General features: G+C 41.0%; 1 protein-coding gene and 1 long non-coding RNA gene across 3 annotated transcripts in view; both read right to left on the bottom strand.

The window, feature by feature from the left end:
• Positions 1–2,971: 2,971 nt before the first annotated feature.
• Positions 2,972–6,906, bottom strand: LOC148094333 (uncharacterized). The gene is made up of 3 exons (XR_015714286.1): positions 6,837–6,906; positions 5,982–6,090; positions 2,972–3,071 (listed from the first exon to the last, which is right to left on the bottom strand). It is a non-coding gene; the product is annotated as an uncharacterized LOC148094333 (long non-coding RNA).
• A 634-nt stretch (positions 6,907–7,540) lies between these two features.
• The window catches only part of LOC148094332 (cyclin-Y-like protein 1), a 66,972-nt gene continuing 53,328 nt past the window's right edge, over positions 7,541–21,184 (bottom strand). For both annotated transcript variants that reach the window (XM_087825045.1, XM_087825051.1), the window contains 2 exons: positions 13,127–13,289; positions 7,541–11,976 (listed from right to left, as the gene is read on the bottom strand). In XM_087825045.1, coding sequence (XP_087681171.1) covers positions 11,866–11,976; positions 13,127–13,289 — 274 coding nt within the window. In that variant the 3' untranslated portion in view covers positions 7,541–11,865. The remainder of the gene's footprint in view (positions 11,977–13,126; positions 13,290–21,184) is intronic.

The raw sequence follows: 21,184 nt of genomic DNA, 5'->3' as shown, positions 1-21,184 counted from the left end.
ATGATTTTTTCACAGCATGTGATTATATAATCTACTGTAGTGAGGGGTTATGCAACTGAGAGACTAAGCGCTTCCCTGGAAGCCAAAGAAGTAAAACGAAATCCATGTTTCAGAACTTCCCTACCCCAAACGCATGTAATGTAGTAAAAGAAAGGGGGCTTGTAATACGCGCTTCTATATAATTCTTTTTCTAACATTGCTAAATTTACCATTGTTCAAAGCATTTCAGTGGTTAAAAGTGCTTGAAAATCTGTGACTGAGATATAAGTGATATTTAATGTGAAAAATTCATATTAAAACAAATAATAAAAAATGAATATTTGAATTCTACAAGGTATTTAATTTTACCAATTTTAACCTCAATAATATTTTATAAAAGAAAAAAATGTTACTCAGAGCTAATACGACTATTTCAACTTCCCACAGCACCTCCAGACTTCTACTTATATACCAGGATTTTTAAAAACGTTCCTTCACATGTTCTTTTATGTGACTTCCAGACTCTTTTCCCTGATGTTGACGTAGCAGAATTCTTTATTGTTCTTTATTGTCATTTCCATTAGTTGTACAGCTCTCAGTTTTCACTACAGAAGATTTTGTATTTAATTCTTTACAAATGGATTTATGTGGCTCCTGCAGAGTGAAGGTTCCGTAATTTAAACATGACGTGACCGGCGGTGAGATTTGCTGTCCGTGTGTCTGTCCCGCTCCGCGGGCATGAGCCGCACCGCTCACCGCACAGAGCTGGTGGCTGTCGGTCACTGCGGGTCCCTGTGCATTACATTGAGCCGAAGGAGACAGGACACGGGGCGCGATCGTCCCCCCTGGGGCAGATTCGCACGGTGTCCCCTCCTGTCCCATTCTCTCCGCGTCCCTCTGAAGCCGTCTGCTGTGTGGAGGATGACAGCCTCCCTGCACGGGGACAACTTCATTTCACTTGTGAAGCAAGTGCTCTGAGCCTCTGTCACCTCCATAATATGTTAATTTATATTCTCCTTCTTCAAAAGGGGATTTGAGGTAACAGGTGTTTAAAATGTCTGCTGGAACTTTTTCCTATTAAGTGACAAAGTTGACAAGAGTAAGGCATGTCCAGTCACTGACGGGCCTCCCGAGGCCTGACCCTGCTGTCACCCCTCGGGGCTGAGCAGCCCGAGGCAGTTCACTCAGCAAACCCGCCTCAGTCTACACTGACCCCGATTCCCACGGCACCAGGCGCCCCGAGGACAGAGGCCACAGCACTGCGGGCGACTCAGGCCACGGGAAGGGTGGGAGTGTGTCAGGAATGACACAGAGCAGGCCTGGCTGGTGTGGCTCAGCTGGTCGGAGTGTCGCCCTGCACATCAGAAGGCGGCGGGTTTGATTCCTGCTCAGGGCACAAACCTGGGCTGTGGGTTCCATCCCCAATCGGGGCAAATACTGGAGGCCACTGATTGATGTTTCCCTCTTCCTCCCTCCCTTCCTCTCTCTAGGATCAATCAAAATAAGTAAAAGAACAGCGGGCTTTGAATATATAAAAAATAAAGAATGATGCAAAGTTCTATAGGGACTCGGAGGAGAGGGGTGTTCCGATTAGGTTTATTACCAAAGACTTTCTGGAGTTTCATTCACAGCGGAGCTTAAAGAATTGTAGGACTGGAGAGATGGTCGGTGAGCACGTCAGTCCAGGCTGAGAAAATTGGAAAAGAGGCACAGAAACTATGAAAGGTAATTTGTGTTTGAGGAATGGTCAGTAGTCTCCTTTGATTGGACAATGAAATAAATTGAGCGCTTCGTAAGGTGAGATCTTTCAAACACTTTATAGGAATTATTTAGGAGGAAACTGGCTTGGAGAGGTAATTTTCCGAGCTATTTACCTGGTTAGAAAATGGTAAAGCAGGACTTGGACTCCAGCACTTTGGCTCAAGAGCCTGACTGTATAATGATTAGATCAGAGCTGCCTCCAAGGAAATGTGTGAAATAAAGTGAAAGTTAGGTTTGGTGTGGACTCTAGATGGCGGTGACCACGATGAATGGCGGCCTAAGACGTCTCAGCTTCATTTGAAAGTCATGGGGATCTTTAAGTTTTGAGGTCAGGAAAAGAATTTGAAGAGAGTTTAAAAAAGTATCAATAGGTAGCAGTTTACAAAATGGATCTGAAGGTTAAATTAAGAGCCAGTGGAGGGGAGTCAGTAATTGGCTGGAGTGGCCCCGGCAGGCTCTCACCTGACACAGGGTCAGTGGGACAGAGGGGACTGAGGGGACGCTCTGATGGCAGCCGCAGGGAGGGTGAGCATGTTCTTCCCGAAACCACATCGTCACAGATAATTAAAACACGTCTACATTTTTTGCATTCAGGCCATGAAATTTTAATTAATATTATTAATTAAATTGACTTGACAAAATCCCCTATATTTTATAATATTATAAATAAAAGGAAGCTGGTAGAGATCAGCAAAGTCCTGACCTGATGTTCCTCCTTGGAACTTTCTTCATTTCCTTCTTTTTTCCTTCCATTCTTTCTCCCCTCCTCCCTCCCTCCCCCTCCTCCCTCCCTCCCCCTCCTCCCTCCCTCCCTCCTGGGACCCTCCCCCTCCTCCCTTCTTCCCTTTGTTTTTCTCTGCTTCTGTCTATTATTCTCTCTGGCTGGCAACACAGCACAAAACTATAGTGATATATAATAGCCATTATCTTACACACAACTTTTTCAAGTTTCAGTAGCAAACAATGCATTATTTTCAGTACAGGGAAATTGCCCACAGCTGCAGCACAGGCAGGCCTGTCCACAGAAACACTGGGCAAGAGCCTCTGTTTGTGTTTTGCATATATGTCTGCTTATCACCTTGAACTGAAATAGAGAAATGCTTAGAGCAGTGCCTGGTACAAAGCAAGTACAAGTGTAAGTAAAGTTTTACAAAATATAATGTAAATACATGGAAAACAGTTTGTACAGAATCACATCAACGCTTCATGTTCTTGGGTTCACAGTGTCTTCTTCCATCTTGTCCTCTGTCATCAGATGTATATTGTCCCATCTCTTCTCTTTTGAAGCCAGTTTCTTGTGAGAGTTCATTCTTTTCTAAAAGGGGTTGTTTCTAAAGCATTAAAGAAAATATATTGGTTAACATCAAATTACTACTTAGAAATGCAAAACAAATATTTATAATATGAGAGTACATTGGAAATGACCAGTATTTCCTGTCTTGTGACTTGTAAGGTTACTCTGAGTACAAATGTGGGAGAGCAGTAAGTAAGGGATAAATCCCAATTACGGTCAAACTTGATGAATACATATATTTAACATGTAGTAACACAATTTACTTCACTGCACATATTTGGGGAACTAGTCCAGTTTCAGATGAGAAAGGGTCTCTTAATCCACAGCTGTCCTGGGAAGCCAAGGGAATTTCTAAATCATCTTCAACTGGAGGATTTCTGAGTAAACATAATATAATACATGAAATGTGACTTCTGTCTGTGAATCTCTGGACTACTATTGATCTTCGATGCACCAGAAAGGATGTAATTGCACAGAGCAAGACCCCAGAACTCCTCAGAGGGATCCCCAGTGTACTCAGCAAGAGAATGGATCAGTGCATGCGTGTGAAAAAAACTACCCAAGGCCACGGACAGGACCATCCGAGAGGATCAGGGAGAACAGCGCCCCTCCCCCACCTATCATGTCCATTCTCAACAGCCACTCTGGGAAATGCCACTCACAGTGCACTGGGCAGAGCAGTAAATGGGCCTTGCCTCAGGACCGGGAATAAGGAGCCCCAGATTGAACATGCTTCTGGCTCCATCTAACAGGTTTTAAAAAGCAAGACCTATAACAATCAAACTGTTTCTAAGTAAATTATCTACATCTAAGGAAAAAGCTAAAGACATTTATAAGAACATAAAAATACTCAGCACCCAAAAAGTAAAATTCATGGTATCTGGCAGCCAATCAAAGACTACTAAGCATATCAAGAAGCAGGGAAATATGACCCATAAAATGAGTAAATTCATCCAAAATGACCCAGAAATAACACAAATGTTAGAATTAAAGAAAAGAACATTAACTTAGATAACATATTCATATCCCACATATTCACAAGGCAAAGAAGAGACATAGAAGATATAAAAAGGACCTAAATAAATTTTTAAATGTGTGAGACAGTAATACAATGGATACATTAACAGCCTAGTAGACAATTCAAAAGAAGAAATTAATTAATGTTTGTTGAGGAACAGAAACCATCCAAGAGAAAAAGAGAAAGAGTAAAAAATTACAAAAGGAAGAGTGTCTCAGGGAGGTGGGGGACAGCATCAAGCAGCCTAATATGTCTATAGAAAGGAGGGACAAAGACGTATTTGATAATGTTTATTATCACAGCTTCTATTCTACACGATACTGGAGGTTCTAGTCCACGCTATCAGGCAAGAAAAGAAATACAAAAAAGATGAGAATTTGAAAAGAAAAAATAAAACTACCTCTCTTTACAGACAATATGATCACTTGTGTAGAATATCAATTGTTATCTGAAAAAAGGCTACTAGAACTAAAAAAATATTTCTAATAACCCAGAATATAAGATGAATATAATATTGCTTTTCTATAACATCTAATTTGAAAAAAAATACAAATAATAATAGTGAAAATTATGAAATACTTAGGGATGATTGCATCAAAAAGATGTGTAAGACTTGTACACTACAAACTCATAACATTGATAAGAAAAGTTAAGGATACCTAAATAAATGGAGATACATATTTGGTTCATGAGTTGGAAAACTCAGTATTCTCAAGAGATCACCTGATTCCAAACTAATCTATTGAGTCAACACATTTCCAGTGAAACTGTCGGGAAGATTTCCTGTTAGAAATTGACAAGCCGATTCTAAAATTTGTATGTCTATGTTAAAGGGCTTAGATTAGGAATAACAACTTAAAAGAAGAACAGCCCTAGCCAGTTTGGTTCCATGGTCAGAGCACTGGCTCAAGGACTGAAGGGTTCCGGGTTCGATTCCGGCCAAGGGCACGTTCCTTGGGTGAGGCTCAATCCCTGGCCCTGTCGGGGTGTGTGTGGGAGGCAACCGATCAATGTGTCTCTCCAACATCAATGTTTCTTCCTCTCTCTCTCTCCCCTTCCACGCTCTCTCAAAAGGAATGGAAAAAATATCCTCAGGTGAGGACTGAAAAAAGCAATCTACGAAACAGCCTCTGAGGCATAACAACATGAGCTTATTCATTTATTGGAATACATGAACATTCAGAGAAATATTGTGTGTGTGTGTGTGTGTGTGTGTGTGTGTGTGTGTATACCAGTAAGTTAATAGGGTGGCGCTGGAATTACAAGCTATTTTTCTCTTAAACGGATTTAGACTCTAGCATGGCCGGGGTGGCTCAGCGGTTGAGCATTGACCTAGGATCCATGAGATCGGGGTTCCTTCTCCTTCAGGGCACATGCCTGTGTTGCAGCCACGATCCCAAGTAAGGGGCCTGCAGGAGGCAGCCGATCAATGACTCTCTCATCATTGATGTTTCTATTTCTCTCTCCCTCTTTTTCCTCTTTCTGAAATCAGTACAAATATATTTTATAAAAAAACAAAAAAAAAACAGACTGAGACTCTAAATCATAAAATATTATATATTATTGAAAATTCAAAGCACTTACTCCAAAATTAACTGGTGGTAACAATTGAGACCTTTTCCCAAGAAATTCTGATTGTAAGAAAAAATCATTTATATAATTTATTTTTCGATAGGGATTGGAAGTATAGTTTATGGTGTGAGAAAAATTCAAAAGTAGTTGCATCAAATAATAGTGCAATACTTTTTATATTATAGTCAAAATGTAATAATGACAGATCTATAGTAAAATTTTCCCTAACTTTCAGCTTTGTATAACGCAGATCTTTGGGGAAGCTGATCCGTCGTCGTCCTGTGCAGTGTACTTTCAAAAATCAAAACCAGCAGAAGCTTCTCTAACAGCCGAGATCAGAGGCGAAGGGAAACCTACCTTCTCGGCGCCCTCTCCTCCGCTTCTGCGCCGCTGTCCCTCTGTCCCAGCTTCTCCTTCAGCATCTTCTGTGGCCTTTGCCAGAAGCAGCATCTCGTGCCGTCCATCCCTAGAGAGCACAGTGTCACTGTCATTGGTGTTTACAAGAAGCCTCTGCAGTGTTTCCACCACCAAGCAGGTCAGAGCAAGTCAGGAGCCCGACAGAAGCCAGGTCCTGGGTAATGAGAGTCGCCCTGGCTTTCGGACGGGCGGCTCCCTCCTGCCCTCCGACTGGGGATGCAGCCTGGTTGTCTCTGGCAGGGTGATTTTTACTAAACCTAAACTGAAAAAGTCTCCACCTCACACTGAGGGCTGTGGGGGTTAAATGGTGTCTGTAACTTTCACAATCGTCTCCTTAAGAGCAGACACTGGCTCATACATACAGTTTGTGGTATGAGTCTCAGTATTTTATGTAACAACTTGTATATTATAGCTGTGAAGAAAGATTCATGTGGGTAAATTATTTAGACCTGAAATGACTTCAAGAACTATGACAGACAGCTAAAATTATTTACAAATTAAACACTGCTCCCAATTTTTCTCTTTATATTTTAAATGTATCACCCTGGCCAGTTTGCCTCAGCGTCAGCCTGTGGACTAAAGGGTCCCGGGTTCAATTCCAGCCAAGAACACGCACCTCCGGTGCAGGCTTGATCCCCGGCCCCAGTCGGGGCTTGTGAGGGAGGCAACCAGTCAGTGTGTGTCTCTCACATCCATGTTTATGTTTCTGTTTCTCCCCACCCCCACCCCCTTCCATATCCTCCAGTGAGGATAACACACACACACACACACACACACACGAAATGTCCCTCTCACCTCTTCAGTTTTTTTACGAAGACTGTTTCCTTCCTGTGTGTCCCGCTGTCGTCTGTCTTCTCTGTCCATCCACAGTGGCCGCTGCTTCTCTGCTGGGAGCTCAGGTTGGGGTAATTTCCTGCTCATCGTGTCCAAGTATCTGAATAAACGCGTGAATGCAAGTGAAGGTGAGTTGGGTGCTTCCCTTCTAGTGGCATCAGCTGCTTTGGTGTGCCCGACCCCCTCCTTGCTCACTTTTTATTTCTTGAACTACAGGAATTTCAGTTTTTCCCTCGGTTCTGCTCATGGGCTTGTAAGCCAGCGCTCCCCATATTCTGTTACACAGGTCTCCCCACCATGCCAGCTGCTCTTATGGCCAAAACAATGGTAAAATGTGGAGCAGATTCCTTCAAAACATTTTGCACAGTAATTATTCATAACTGAGTGGCCTTAGGGATATGAGTTTGCAAAGCAGGCTGGAATTACTGAAAACTGATTTCAGATCTAGAAAGAAAAACCAGACGTGAATTTCCTAAGAAAAAGATGTATCCTGGGCCCCTGCACCTTCCAAGGCCTTGATCAAATCTTCCATGTGTAGGCCGGGTCTCTGGGATGTCAACACGCTTAAGGAACTACCACAAATGAGCCCATGGAAGACAGAAGTCAGGCTGCGCAGACCAGCCCCTCAGTGGATTAGAAGATTGCTTTCCTTTCCTAATTTTCAGCCTTCCCCCCCTCGCCTCCCCCCTGAAAAGAGCCATAATGGAAAACACCTTGGGAAAATGAAGCCAAGCAGACATGGTTTTGAATCCTAACTCTGTGACCCTAGTTCATTTTTCCTTGTGTCTAAAATTTTCTCCACTATAAAAGAGGGAAAATAATGGCATCCTTTCAAGAAAATTTCTGTGAAGATATGTGTAAAGAACATACCTGATTGCTTCATGGAAACAGGTCCTCAATAAACAATATCTGTTCAGTTTAAAAGCCTACAACATTTTCCCCAAATTGCTAACATTTAGCACCTCTGTGTTTACCAATCACATTTTAGAAGTTGTTATGCATAAAATAATATGAACTTTATTTTTTTACCTTTGATCACATTTTGATAATTACATGTCAAATAATATTAAGTGATCTTCTTTCTTCTCTGCCTAATCTTTCAAGAGCTCCTCACTACAGCTAATATAAAATCCAAATTCATTACCATGGCATTGAAAAGGGCAACAGGATCTGTTTTCCGACTCTCTACAACCTAATGTCACGTCCACTAGAAACCTTTACACTCACTCAGGACAGAGAAACATTAAGCTAAGATTATTTTTCACTATAATGATGAAAAAGCTTTTAATGTTATACAAAGTGTAGTTTGATAGTTAATTTAGGAATTTAAATGATTTAAGTACACATTTACAAATTATTTTTTTAATTTGAAAACAGATTAAAACTCAGGCATATAAATGTAAACACCTTTCCCCACTATGAAGAGATTTAAATGGCAATGTGTCCACAAGGTAAGTATTTTCAGGGTTTCAATGTTACTTACTAAATTATTCCATGAAATCACTCAAAGATAAGCTCTTCCACAGCCAAGTCAGCTTTACATAAAAGACACTTTTAAGCAGCACACATGGCAAGTAAGTGACACAAGATACGCACAGCAGGCTGCAAACACCTTTAATCAAAATTTTCCCTCTTTTCTTATTCCCTTAAAATCCTCACTTTACTTTCAATTTTATTGTAATATAAATTTATATTTCAACATCTTACTTAGGAGGATTATAATTAAATGAACAGAATACTGAGAGTATTGCCGGGCGATTTAATAACAAACACTTCTTGTCAATTTAGTTATGCTTCGAAATTTTATAAAATATGAGAAAATACTGGCAATCACGGAGCTTCACACATTATTGTAATGTGTCCTGCACTTTTTAATAATCTTTCAAGCCATAGATCCAAGTAAAATCATTATACCTAATCTTTCTCTTTGTAATATAAATCTTTAGGTTTAATGCTTAATTATTCAACAAATGTGTATAAAAAGGCATAGCGCTTTGAAACTACATGGGTTCAATGACAGCTTTGTTGACTCAGTAATTCATATAACTGTTGAGAAGTTTTCAGTAACTTGTTTAGATTATGTTTATTAATATGGCACAGTTATAAATTTGAAAAAAATCCAAGTAAATCAAAGAGCATTTAAGTCAAAGGTAATGCTTAGTTAGCAATTCTCTAAGTGCCAGGCCCCTTCCCAAGTGCTCTACAGGTCTCACCTCACTTAATCCTCATAACAACCCTGTCAGTCCTCATTTTGCACAAGAGGAAACTGAGGCACAGAGAAGAATCCTGTCAAGCGCACACAGCAATAAAGAGAGCTGAGATTTCAACCCAGAGAGTGCTGGCTCCCAAAGTTAGTCTTTGATGATAAATCAAAATACCTACTCCAATTTATCACCACGAACAATTTCATAGGTGTTTATATACATTTGTAAAGCAAATCTTACTACTTTCAAATATTAACTCTCACTAGGGAAAGAAAATGATTCAGTAAGCATTAAAAATGAAAAATTTTTGATTTACAATTTAAAAGGTCACAGTACTCTAGACTTGCAAAGTCTAGTTTTAATTTTGTGTGGGAAACAATCTGAAATTGAACTTGAGGATTCATTACTGCAAACAAGTGCGTTACTGGAAGCCAAAACCATACACACCACACAAGCCGATGAAATGAATGTTTGTGCAAAATGTAGTATTCACAATGGGGAAAACTTCAGGATCAAATAAAAATTCTATCTAACCTTTTCCAAGTTATACTAGTTTTTCTGTGCCTGATTAAATAATTTTACTGGCATACACTACAAAAGTTGACATAAATATAGTAATTTAGAGAAAGGAGGGAACCTAAAGAAAAAGCTTGGCAGGCAGGATGCTGGAACATATAAAACATGAGAGAAAGAACACACCTGGGAAAGAGGGAAAAAGAGGTCAAATAGATTGTTACCTGAAAAAAAATGTCAATGTAGGTTAATTTAACTTGTCAACATGTAAGGTAAATTCTCACATTTTCAGCTAAGAAAACTTTTCAAATTTATACAATTATAAAACACAAACTTAAAATATGGTATTATTTATATCCACTTTTAAAATAAGGAGAAGTAAATTGGAAAATTACTAAGGTATATTTTTCGGAGGGGAATTCAATAGAGTATGCCCACCAATTACTGGAGAACCAAAGTTAAGGTATTACGAGGCCATGGAACCTATCATGACGGAATGTACAGCACAGTCTACAGTAAGTCCGCAGTATATTCCAAGATACAAAGAAAAAATGTTACAGAAAAATCTAACTATTTCTTTACATTTTAATACAGACTGGCTTTAAGCACCTAATCTTTAAAAGAAATTTTAATTTGTTCAGCTATTCCTGCCAAAAGTTTGATAATCTTAGTGAACTATTAAACATACTTACATGCAACCCAGTAAAACCTAGAAAATATTTAAAACAATATTAATGACATTTTTTACTATCATCCTTGTGAATATTTTCTACTCATTTTCTTCTACTGTATTACCAACTCTAAAAATGGTAAATTTTTTGAAAGCTTATACTTGAAAATCCTGAAAAAGAGATGTGATAGAACTGTTCTAATTTTATAATTTCTTCCTTGTGAATGTGCTGCTCCTACAATTTGCCACTGTAACTGCAGAGCAGGAGAGGAGATTCTGACGACACAGACACATTTTAGCTCAAGGAGGAAATAGGGCATCATAGACAGTCCCACAGGGAAAGCGAGATGGATATCAGACAATCATAAGTTACTTTCTAGAAATCAGTTGGCTAATTTCTTTAAAAATAATTTCCAGAGATGATAGTCGATGGAATGCATTATAGGTAGAATAAGTCACTTATTCAATATAAGCCCTTGAACTACCGATTACCAAAAGCCACCTGATAGCAAGATAGTTCCTAAAAAGAAAAAAGAGAACAGCCACTCTTTTCCTCTAGCTTCTGTACCACCAGAAATCTCCATTTTACGAGTTCATTCTGGCAGTTTGTAGGCCAATTATACAAGAATACTCAAAGGATAAAGGCCACAGAATATGTGATTTTCATAATGAGAGGAGTTGTTACTTAATTTCTTTTAAAGAGGATCTTTCCCTTGGCCAGGTGGCTCAGTTGCTGGAGTGTCGCAGGTTCAGATCCTGATCATGGCACATACCCGGGTTTGGGTTTGATCGCTGGTCTCCGGGCCTGTAAGGGAGGCAACCAGTAGATATTTCTCTCCCACATCTACGTTTCTCTCTCTCCCTCTCCTTACCTCTCTCTCTAACATCAATTTTTTAAAAAGTGAAGTCTTCAAAGTCTAAAAAACTGAAATTAAAACTCATAATTAAAATTACTTTAAAATAATTCATATACACTAACAATGTCTAAAAAGTTCAGGAGGAAAGGAAATAACTCATAATGGAAAAAAAAGTGCCCAATTTTGAACTAGGGAGCAACAAAAAATATTTAAGAAATATCTGATGTCCAAAAAGGCCCTCACCCCAATATCAAAGTAAACATTAAAGCATTTGTAACTATAGTATATAGAAATAGGTACTTCAAGCTTTCTAAATGGGAACATCAAAGCTCAAAAGAGAATGTTATGTAGGTGGTTACTAGAAATTTAGAAACGTTTAAGATACAAATTTCCCATTTTTCCAAAAATTGAATGCAAAAATAAACAAATGTAATATCCTCTAGTAGTTAAAATAATCAAAAGGGAAATGAAAAATACTAAGGCTCATGGATTAAGCTTAGGCTAAAAGAGTTCCTCATGATGTTGAAAATTTTCATTTTGTTTTAAGAGGAAATACTAAACTTGCTGGAAGAGGCACCTTGGTATTTCCACGGCCCTTGTTACTGTAGATGAGAAGCTGACCATGTTAATTCCCCTCATTTCTCCCCTAAAAGGAAATCACTTAGCTGGGTCTGAGCAGGAGCGGTGACATTTCTCCATTCGTGGCACATGAGGGGCTCACCATGTCCCAGCCCCTCACTCCTCATTTAAGATAAGATGGCACTGGCCCGCTGCGCAGCACTAAAGTTATCGCAGCTGCGGGATTTTCTTACAGCCGCCCTGCACAGGTTTTTGTTTTCACAATATCTGGAAATGGCCTAGGAGCAGAAATCAAAGAGAGCACAGACACGTTAGAAATCACAGGGCTGCAGCCTGAGCACAGAAAGCACCACCGCTGAGCCGCACATGCCGCTTCCTCAGGCGGGTGACGGCTCCTGCCCTTGGGCAGCTGCGGGCTCCCTGCCGAGCCCTTGGGCTTCTCCTTTAAGCTAATTCAGTGAGGCGAGTCTCTTAGGGGCTGTGATTAGACGGCCAGAGGAACGGGGGACGGAGGGTTTATTTTAAAGTTTGGGTTTTCTCAATGGCGTCTAAGGCGTGACAGGCTCCTAACAACACTATCACCTGTTGCCTGCGCACTTGGTCCCTTAAATATAATAAACACAAGGGGGAAAAATGAGTGTTTCCTCAGCAACTTAAATTCTATCCAGTCTTTATTAGCTATTATCTGCTCTAAGCAAATTTAAATGAGACAGGCTTCTGCTGTACTTTCCTGAAAGGTAGGAAAGATCTAATGATTGAAGCACCACAAGGTACTGTTTCACTTGCACTTTAATTATGGTAGAAACACCCCATTTCCTAAAGTGCGATCAAAGTCCCACAGAAAGTGTCCATTTTAAACGTGTCCATTTCAGTTGTGAATAATTTTGTTGTATCACCAAAGGTCATAAGCCATAAATATGACTGTTCCATGTACTTTACCATTTCCATTAAAAGCCCATGTACTTTCTACTCCCAGTATTTGAAACACACATTCCACAATTAATACAGGTCCCTCAGGTGAGCTTGTCTCACAAACTCACGGGACTGAACTGTGACACATACAGAAAAGGCATGAACTTGCAAAGTGAGTTAAGATGGTAAGTAGGTTATGTTTGTAGATATGATTAGTGATTCAATTGTAAGAAATTATTCATGTATGGTTACAAAAAAGAACAGTTTCAAAAAAACCATCAAAGATTAAATTTGATTTAAAATACTCTGAATCATAGTCACAGAAAACATAATTTTCTTAAACCGTGGGATTCTTCCTATCAGCCATAAAAGATACCAGAAATATGTGAAAGAGTTAGTAAGTCTTCTTCAACCTGGTAGTTTAAAAAGCTTTTCATTTTCCTACATAATCTGAGTTACCCACAGATGGTGTCTGGTGTCTGGTGGAAACCCCACTCTGTGACTCCGCAGCCTTACCTCCAGGGCCTGTGCTCTTTCTTTTCGCAGACAAGCAAACTCATTAGGCAATTTGTGGTCACTTGCTAGGGACCGAAGGTCAAAATAATATTTGGCATAGACACTGGCAGAGACGTGCAAACGAAACCGGAGTAGAAATAAATACTGCGTCTCCAGCTCATTTCTGAGGAAGAAGGAAAACACAAAACCCACACGGGCGCGTCAGTCCCGGGCGCCCGCAGGCCCGGCTCAGCCCGAGGCTGCTCTGACTTAGTTACGAGACCGCAGAGGCCCCGCTGCGCTGCTGCGCTAACGCTCAGACAGCGCCCAGGGCGCAGGGCGGGGGCCCTTCCGCACCCCAGCACTTTGAGTTCGGGACAAGGGGGAGCAGGGGACGTCCCCCTGAGCCCTGTGCTGCTGGCCCGGGCTCGTTCCCCAGAGTCCCGGCGGCGCAGCTGGAGGCTCCCGCTCCTCCCCGCGCACAGGCCCCGCTGCGGTGCGGGCGGCAGGGGCTGCGGGGCTGTTTCTCATCTGAGACCCTGCGGGCTTCCTCACCAGGCCTGTGCCAGGAAGGGGCTCATGAAAGGAGAGATGTGCCAACACAGGAGCGGGCACATGGCCATGGCAGCAAACAGAGCACTGAGGGCTGCCACTATTATCTTAGAGGGACAAGTCTTGAGGCAACAAGGATTCACCTCTAGTAAATAAATAAATAAAGATGCCACACTCAGGGGGAAAGGGGAACCCTCCCCGCCCCCAGTGCACGGGGCTAATGTCAAAGGGCACATGCAAGTTTCTGTTCACCTGAACCTTACTGGGGAGAGAAACTGTCACTTTCACAGACCTGGATGCACTTTTAAAACTTTGGAAGGCAGAAGATTACAGATAGATGTCTTGGCTGGACTAAGCCCACCTTATGATATGGCTTCTGAGAGAGCACTAGAGTCAAACTCAAACAGTGTTCCCCATGCTGGGATGAGATCCCGAAATGTTCAGCCTGCCCTGCCCCTTCCCAGAACAGCAGGGGGACATTCCCAGGTGAGGTGCGTTCAATAAAGGAGGAAAGGAAATTTGGGAGCAGTCCCTTTGCTATGTGACCATAGTGCTGTCACTTTCCAAGAAGTTAAATAAATATAAAATTACAGTAAATTGTACTACTTCAGTCATCCCTTGATAGTCATTAATAAAATGACAAATACCTCAACAAACATAAGAGAAGCTTTTCAAACATATTTGCTTTCCTAGTTTTAAAGCTTTAATATTTTATCCATTGGATAGGTCAGGAAAAGCTTAATGTTCTCCGGTATGGAGAACAGTCAGAATATGAGCGGAAATCAGGTTTTCCTCACTTGTTACACTTCAAACCTAACTCAACCTACTTCCAAAATTAATTTCCTGTTCAAATGGACACAAGTCTATAGAAATGTAAACCAGGTAATATTCTGATAATTAGATAAACAATACTTACTACAGGAATAGATGCACTTTACTGTGCCATTTACATTTTCATCACAACTGCACATTAATTGTGACGTTTAGCACCTTCCTAGGGTCACCATGCGTGTTAACAGGGATTAATCATGAAGCAAAGCGTGATGCCTACAGATCATGCAGCGTCTGGTTTTTTGTTTGTTGTTTTTTCAGTTTTCCAATGGCTACATGGCTGAAGGGCAGGCTATTCACAGGCATAGCAAATTGCCTGAGTAGCAGCTGCTCAGTTCAACTTATTTTTTGAAGGAAAATCATATATATATTTTTTTACTTTTTTTTTTTACTTTTAAATTTTATTTTTGTTGAAAACATTACAGAAGTCCCTGGAAAATCATATTCTAAAAAGACACATTGATGTTGGAAAGTTTTAAGAAAAAGCTGATAGACACCAATTTTTCAGTTTAGACTCCAAGGAGATCACTACCAATAGGAGACAACAGTAGGTGGATGATACCAATGTACATGAAACAAGGTTATAGTGTCTTCCAATTACCAAAGATCATAAACAAAAGCAGTCTATTATAAACAGAGTTCCTGGTGTTTTCTGTTCATACTCAAAAACCATTCTCTACAACTGGTCTGTACCTAGACACTGCAGCCATTTCCCCAGAAGCTCACATCGATGACACCTCACACATTTCCCTGCAGGTTCTCTGATGTTATAACTAGAACCAGAGCCGCACCAGCTGAGTCGCAGGTTTTTAGAAAACTTTAGCTGCCACCATTGTGGAGCTAGTGTTCAGGAGCACAAATTATCCTTCCCTTAAGGGACCAGATGGAAGACTGATGACAGTGGTGTCAAAGTCACTTTAGCTTCTGCAATTTCCCCCCAAAAAGTAATTGCATTGGTTTCAAATTTATTATTTACTGTCATACCCTTTGCTAAGATCACTACCAGCAAGGTCACTCTGACTACTCAGTTTACATGATTATCAAAGTCTGCTTTTCTACCAAAAGCCACGTTGAAAGCTACTGATAATCCCTGGCCCCTTCTCTTCATCACAACTATTCTCACTTTAGTTCTCAATATGCATTTTGGTCATTCTGAAAGGGTCTTCTCTAGAGTAACAAGCAAAGGGAACAGAAACAAATTCTGGCTACTGCCCACCATCATCTCAATTTCCTATGATGTTAAATATAATCTAGAGGGGTCCTTTCACATTTTCTTAAATGCCACCCACAAACACATTTTTCAAAATTGTTATGAAATTTATTGAGGTCATACTGGTTAATCAAATTACATACATTTTAAGCATACAATTCTCTGATACATCATCTGTATATAGCATTGTGTGCAGACCATCCCAAAGTCAAATCTTTTTTCATCACCAGATATTGGATCCCCTTTACACAGACATTTTCACTGTCAAGCAGGCACTCTGTCTGCTGGAAATACCTTTTGGGCTCATCCTGCCTACCGCATTCAGGGCCCTTCACAGCAGCTCTGGTGGCCCAATCAAAACTCCTTGTGATGTTTGGGGTTCCACTCCCATCTCTGCATGCCAGCTCTGAGGAGCACCCTCATGGGTAACCCATGGCCTCCCACAAAGCACTGCTGTGGTTGCTGAGTGCCCCTGAAAATTCTCAAACAGGGTGGGCACTGGAAGAGGCCAGTGATGTTTCTCTAACTGCCTGAGAGGTAGGACCTTCCTAAATCATCAGATCTATTTTTAAACATGTGAAATGCTCATTAAAGAGCAGGAGAGAGCACAGGTATCTGAAACCTATATTTGTGGCTAATCCTCTATCATGGTTTCTTTAACAACAGAACTTTAGATAAAAGGAGAAAAAGACCAGTAAATGCAAATATACAATGTGTGACTCAGGTTTAAGCTAGAACCAGCTCAACAGTCTAGTGGCGCTAAGGCCATAACAGTGGCCAAAAATTTACTTCAAAGGCCAGATGTATGCCCCTTAAACACGGACTGGGGACAACAGAAAAATGTTGAGTGGGATCCAAAATGGTGGTAGAGCAGGTAAAAGTTACCCTCACTCCTCCCAGGACAAAAATGGAACTACAACTAAAGTATAGAGCCATCAAGTTGAATAACCAATAGAAGACTAGCTGAACAGAAGTCTCATAACCAAGGATTTATGAAGAAGCCACATCGAGAGGCTTCCGGTAGGAAGGGCGGAGATTGAAAAGGGCTGGCCCCGGCTCCCACGTGCACTGGCCAAGCACCCAGAGGGCTATCTCAGCTACAAAGGTCTCCTCTTAAAGCACAGGGTCTCAGCCCCACGCCCAGCTCCCCAGCCCGGAGCACCAGAGCCAGGAAAAGGAGCCCACATAACATCTGGCTATGAAAATCATCAGGGATCTGTCTTCCAGGGAGAGACAGGAGTCCCACAGAAACCCAGGCACCCTCTTAAAGAGCCAGCACACAAAATCTTGTTTATGGTCACTTACCCTAAGCACAAACAAAACACGGTGTCTCAGTGCAGACTAGTGAAAAGAAACTGGGATGTGTGGCTCTGGGGAAAGAGCTAAGGGACAGCTGCCAGGGTCTCTGTGCTGAGTCCCTCTCCCCCACTGCCCACAGACATCATCTTTCTTCGTTGAGGACGCTTTTCTTATGACATCAGCCTGAGAGAATGCATAACCCCACCCTCCGACTCTCTGTCCTCTCATTCCGCAGAGCTCATATCCAACAGAAAATTCAGCTACCTGGGCCCAGGGTGTAGGGGTCTGGGCAGATTCAGGGTGTGTCAGAGACTGAGTTGTATGGCTTTGGTTCAGGGGCCTTTTCCTCCCATCCCCATTCCTTAGAGCTTAACAAGTGCCACCCCAGCCTCATAAGAGATCCACTAGCTCCACCTTCTGGAATCCTAACAGCCCTGCCGTGTTGCGCTGGGGATCTCCAGGAGGTCCCGGCTGAATCAAGGACAGACTGAATTGCGTAGCTTCAAGTCAGGGGCCAATGTTCCCTCTGATGTTCAACTGCTGCAGAACCATCCCTTCAAACCACCAAATCTTGGTTTGTTTGGGCCTGAGAAACTCTGTTGGTTCACCCTACATGACTCTCTGAGACACCATTCCACCAAAAATGTCTATGTGCACCCAGCATTTGTCAACTGGCCTTGATGTACCCTGGGAATTTTTTTCTGAGTGGCCTGAGACTCAGCACTGGCACCAAGTTTGAATTTGTATCAGCCTGATGAACACCATTTGCCCCTCCCTGATGACTCACTGAGACCCTAACTCAAGTAACTTGGTACTGCCAGAGGCTCTTTTAGTGACTGAGCTTAACAGGCACCCTCCAAGTGGAGGCAGGTAAAGGTGGATTGTGAAGTGCCTTGGGACTTTGGCTGACCTACACCAAAGCTCACTGCTGGTGGGAGGTGGCCTTGATGAGCAGCTTGGCCCTTCCCATGCACTCCCAGTCAAAGCAAGGGCAGCAGCAAACTGTGACTCACTTTATAGCTCCAAGATGATTGCCCAGGGCCAGTCACAGGTAGAGTCTGACACTGACCTGCACTGAGTCAACCCCAAAAGGCCTCAAAGCCAATATACCCAGTGGCAAGATTGAGAAAGCATCAGAACAGGAAGCAATTAGCTCCATGAGCAGCACATCCAAAGGGAGACCTCAGGAAGCAAAGAGCCTGCTGAGGTGAATTTTGCTTCATGTGGAAGCTCCTGCACAGCAGCTCATACACTGTGGTCAAGGTCAATCCTCACAGTCAATCAGCATGAGGATCAATCCCACACATAGATGGGCCAACAGCAATGATGACTAAACTACAACAGAAGGGCTTACCTATCTCACACAAGAAACATTCCTGGAGCACCAGTTAATGTGATTCCAGAGTGTGCCATGGGTGCCACAGGATACCTACTAGATAAAGCCACCCTACCAAGGCAGAGAGACATGGCAGAATGACTTAATACACAGAAACAAACACAGAGACGTAGTCAAAATGGGGAGACAAAGAAAGATGCCTCAAATGAAAGAACAGAAGAAATCTCCAGAAAAATAATTAAATAAAATGAAATCAAGCAATCTACAGGATACAGAGTTCAAAACAGTGGTTATAAGGATGCTCAAGAAACTTGGTGAGAACTTCAATAGCATGAAAAAGAACCTAGAAATCATAAAATAGAACTACTCAGGCCCTGGTCAGTGTTGCTCAGTGTTTAGAGCATCACTGTGAGCACCGAAGGGTCATGGGTTTGATTCCCGGTCAAAGGCACATACCTGGGTTGCTGGTTCACACTCTACCCCCAGCCTGTGTGCACGCAAGAGGCACCCAGTCGATGTGTCTCTCTCACATCGATGATCCTCTCTCTCTCCACCTTTCTCCCTCCCTTCCTCTATTCTACTCTCTCTGAAAAGCAATGGAAGAATATCCTCAGGTGACGATAACAAACAAACAAAGAACCAGTCAAAAGGAAGAATATCTGAAATGAAGAGTACACTTTAAAGAATAACCAGTAGTTTACATGAAGTAGAGGGCTCAATTAGTGATTTGGAAACAAGGCAAAAGAAAATAAACAAAACGGCAAAAAGAAAACAAAATTGTAAAAAATGAGGATAGTTTAAGGGACATCTGGGACAACATGCAGAATAACAATATCAGCATCATAGGGATCCCAGAAGGAAAAAAGAGAGACCATGTGAGCATGTAATTAAGATCTTATTTGAAGAAATAATGACTATAAATTTCCCTAACCTGGTGAAGGAAAAAGACACCGAAGTCCAGGAAGTGCAGAGAGTCCCAAACAAGATGAGCCCAAAGAGGCTCACACCAAGATAAATCACAATTAAAGTGGCAAAGATTAAAGACAAAGAGAGAACCTTCAAAGCAGCAAGAGAAAAGCAATTAGTTACCTAAATGCTAGCTCCCAAAAGAATGCAACTGATTTTTTTTTTTTTACTGTTAAAGCCTTCCTTTTTATCTTTTAATTTTATCTTTATTGTTTAAAGTATTATAGATGTCTCTTCCCTCCCCTTAGACCCCTTCCACTCTACACCCACCTCGTCCCCAAACTTTTACTGCACTATTTTCTGTGTCCATGTATTGTGCATATATGCCTATAAGTTCTTTGCTTAATCTCTTCCAAAACTCCCCCTTTCCCTCTGATACACATCAGTCTGTTGCATGCTTCACTGACTAAAATTATGGAACGCTGCACAAATTTGCACGTCATCCTTGTGCACGGGCCATGCTAATATCTAGTAAGTGAGCACTGTAACTGATTTCTCAACAGAAACATTTCAGGCCACAGGCACAGGCAGGACATATTCAAAGTGATGAAAAGAGAGGATCTACAAGCAAGACTACTCTACCCACCAAGACTATCATTTAAAATTGAAAAAGAAAGAAAGAGCTTCCTAGACAAGAAAAAGCTAAAGCAGTTCATTAATACCAAAACAGAACTACAGGAAAAGTAAAGGATCTTCTTTAAGAATATAAAAGGAAAAACATACACATAGTTAGAAGGAATGAAATGGTATTAATACATATCGATGAATCATCACTTTAAATGTCAATTACTTGAATGCTCGAATCAAAAGACAAAAGGTAGCTGACTGAATAAGAATAGAAGACATATATATTCTGTCTACATGAGACCCAACTAAGATGAAAGAAACATGGAGACTGAAAGTAAACGGATGGTAAAAGATATTTCATGCAAATGGGAAAAAAAGCTGGGGTACCAATACGTATATCTGACAAAATAGACTTTAAAAAAGAGGTTATAATAAGAGACAAAAAGGACACTACACAGTGATAAAGGGATCAATCCAACAAGAGGATATAACCCTTGTAAATATTTATGCACAAATATAGGAGCACCTAAATATATAAAGCAGCTACAGAATCCACAGTAATTCAGTTACAGGAGGAGATTTGAACATCCCAATTGACATAAATAGATAGGCCTTTCAGAAAGAAAATCAACAAGGAAACACCCATCTTAAATGACACACTAGACCATATGGATTCAATGGATATTTTCAGAGAATTTATCCTCAAAGAAGCACAATATACTTCAAGTGCACAGAGAATATTTTCTAAAATAAACTGCATGTTAGGACACAAAACAAGTTTCAATAAATTTATGGAAACGGAAATCATATCAAGCATCTTCTCTGACTAATTTTTAGTGTATAATACTAAAAGTTAATTACAAAATAAACTGAAAAACACACAAACACATGGAGACTGAATAACATCTAACTGCCTGCTGGGTTGCTCATTTGGTTGGAGCATAGTCCCATACACCAAACGTTTGAGGGTTCGATTCTCTATGAGGACACATACCTAGGTTGTAGATTCGATCCCTGGTGTGGGCACGTATGGGAGGCAGCGGATCAAGGTTCCTCTCTCTCTCTAAGAATCAATAAATACATATCCTCAAGTGAAGATTTAGAAAAATTAAGTAGCATTTAACTAAACTATCAATGGGTTAACAATTAGATCAAAAAAGAAATCGAAAGGTACCTTGAGACAAATGAAAATGAAAACACAACAACCCAAAATATATTAAATACACCAAAAGCAGTTCTAAGATGGAAATTCATATACCAGTATTCCTCAAGAAATAAGAAAAATTTTAGTAAACCATCTAACATTATGCCTAAAAGA

Source organism: Miniopterus natalensis, chromosome 1, assembly GCF_054644295.1.
Source record: "Miniopterus natalensis isolate mMinNat1 chromosome 1, mMinNat1.hap1, whole genome shotgun sequence".
In the NCBI taxonomy this organism is placed as follows: domain Eukaryota; kingdom Metazoa; phylum Chordata; class Mammalia; order Chiroptera; family Miniopteridae; genus Miniopterus; species Miniopterus natalensis.
This window is presented reverse-complemented; position numbering and strand designations above follow the sequence as displayed.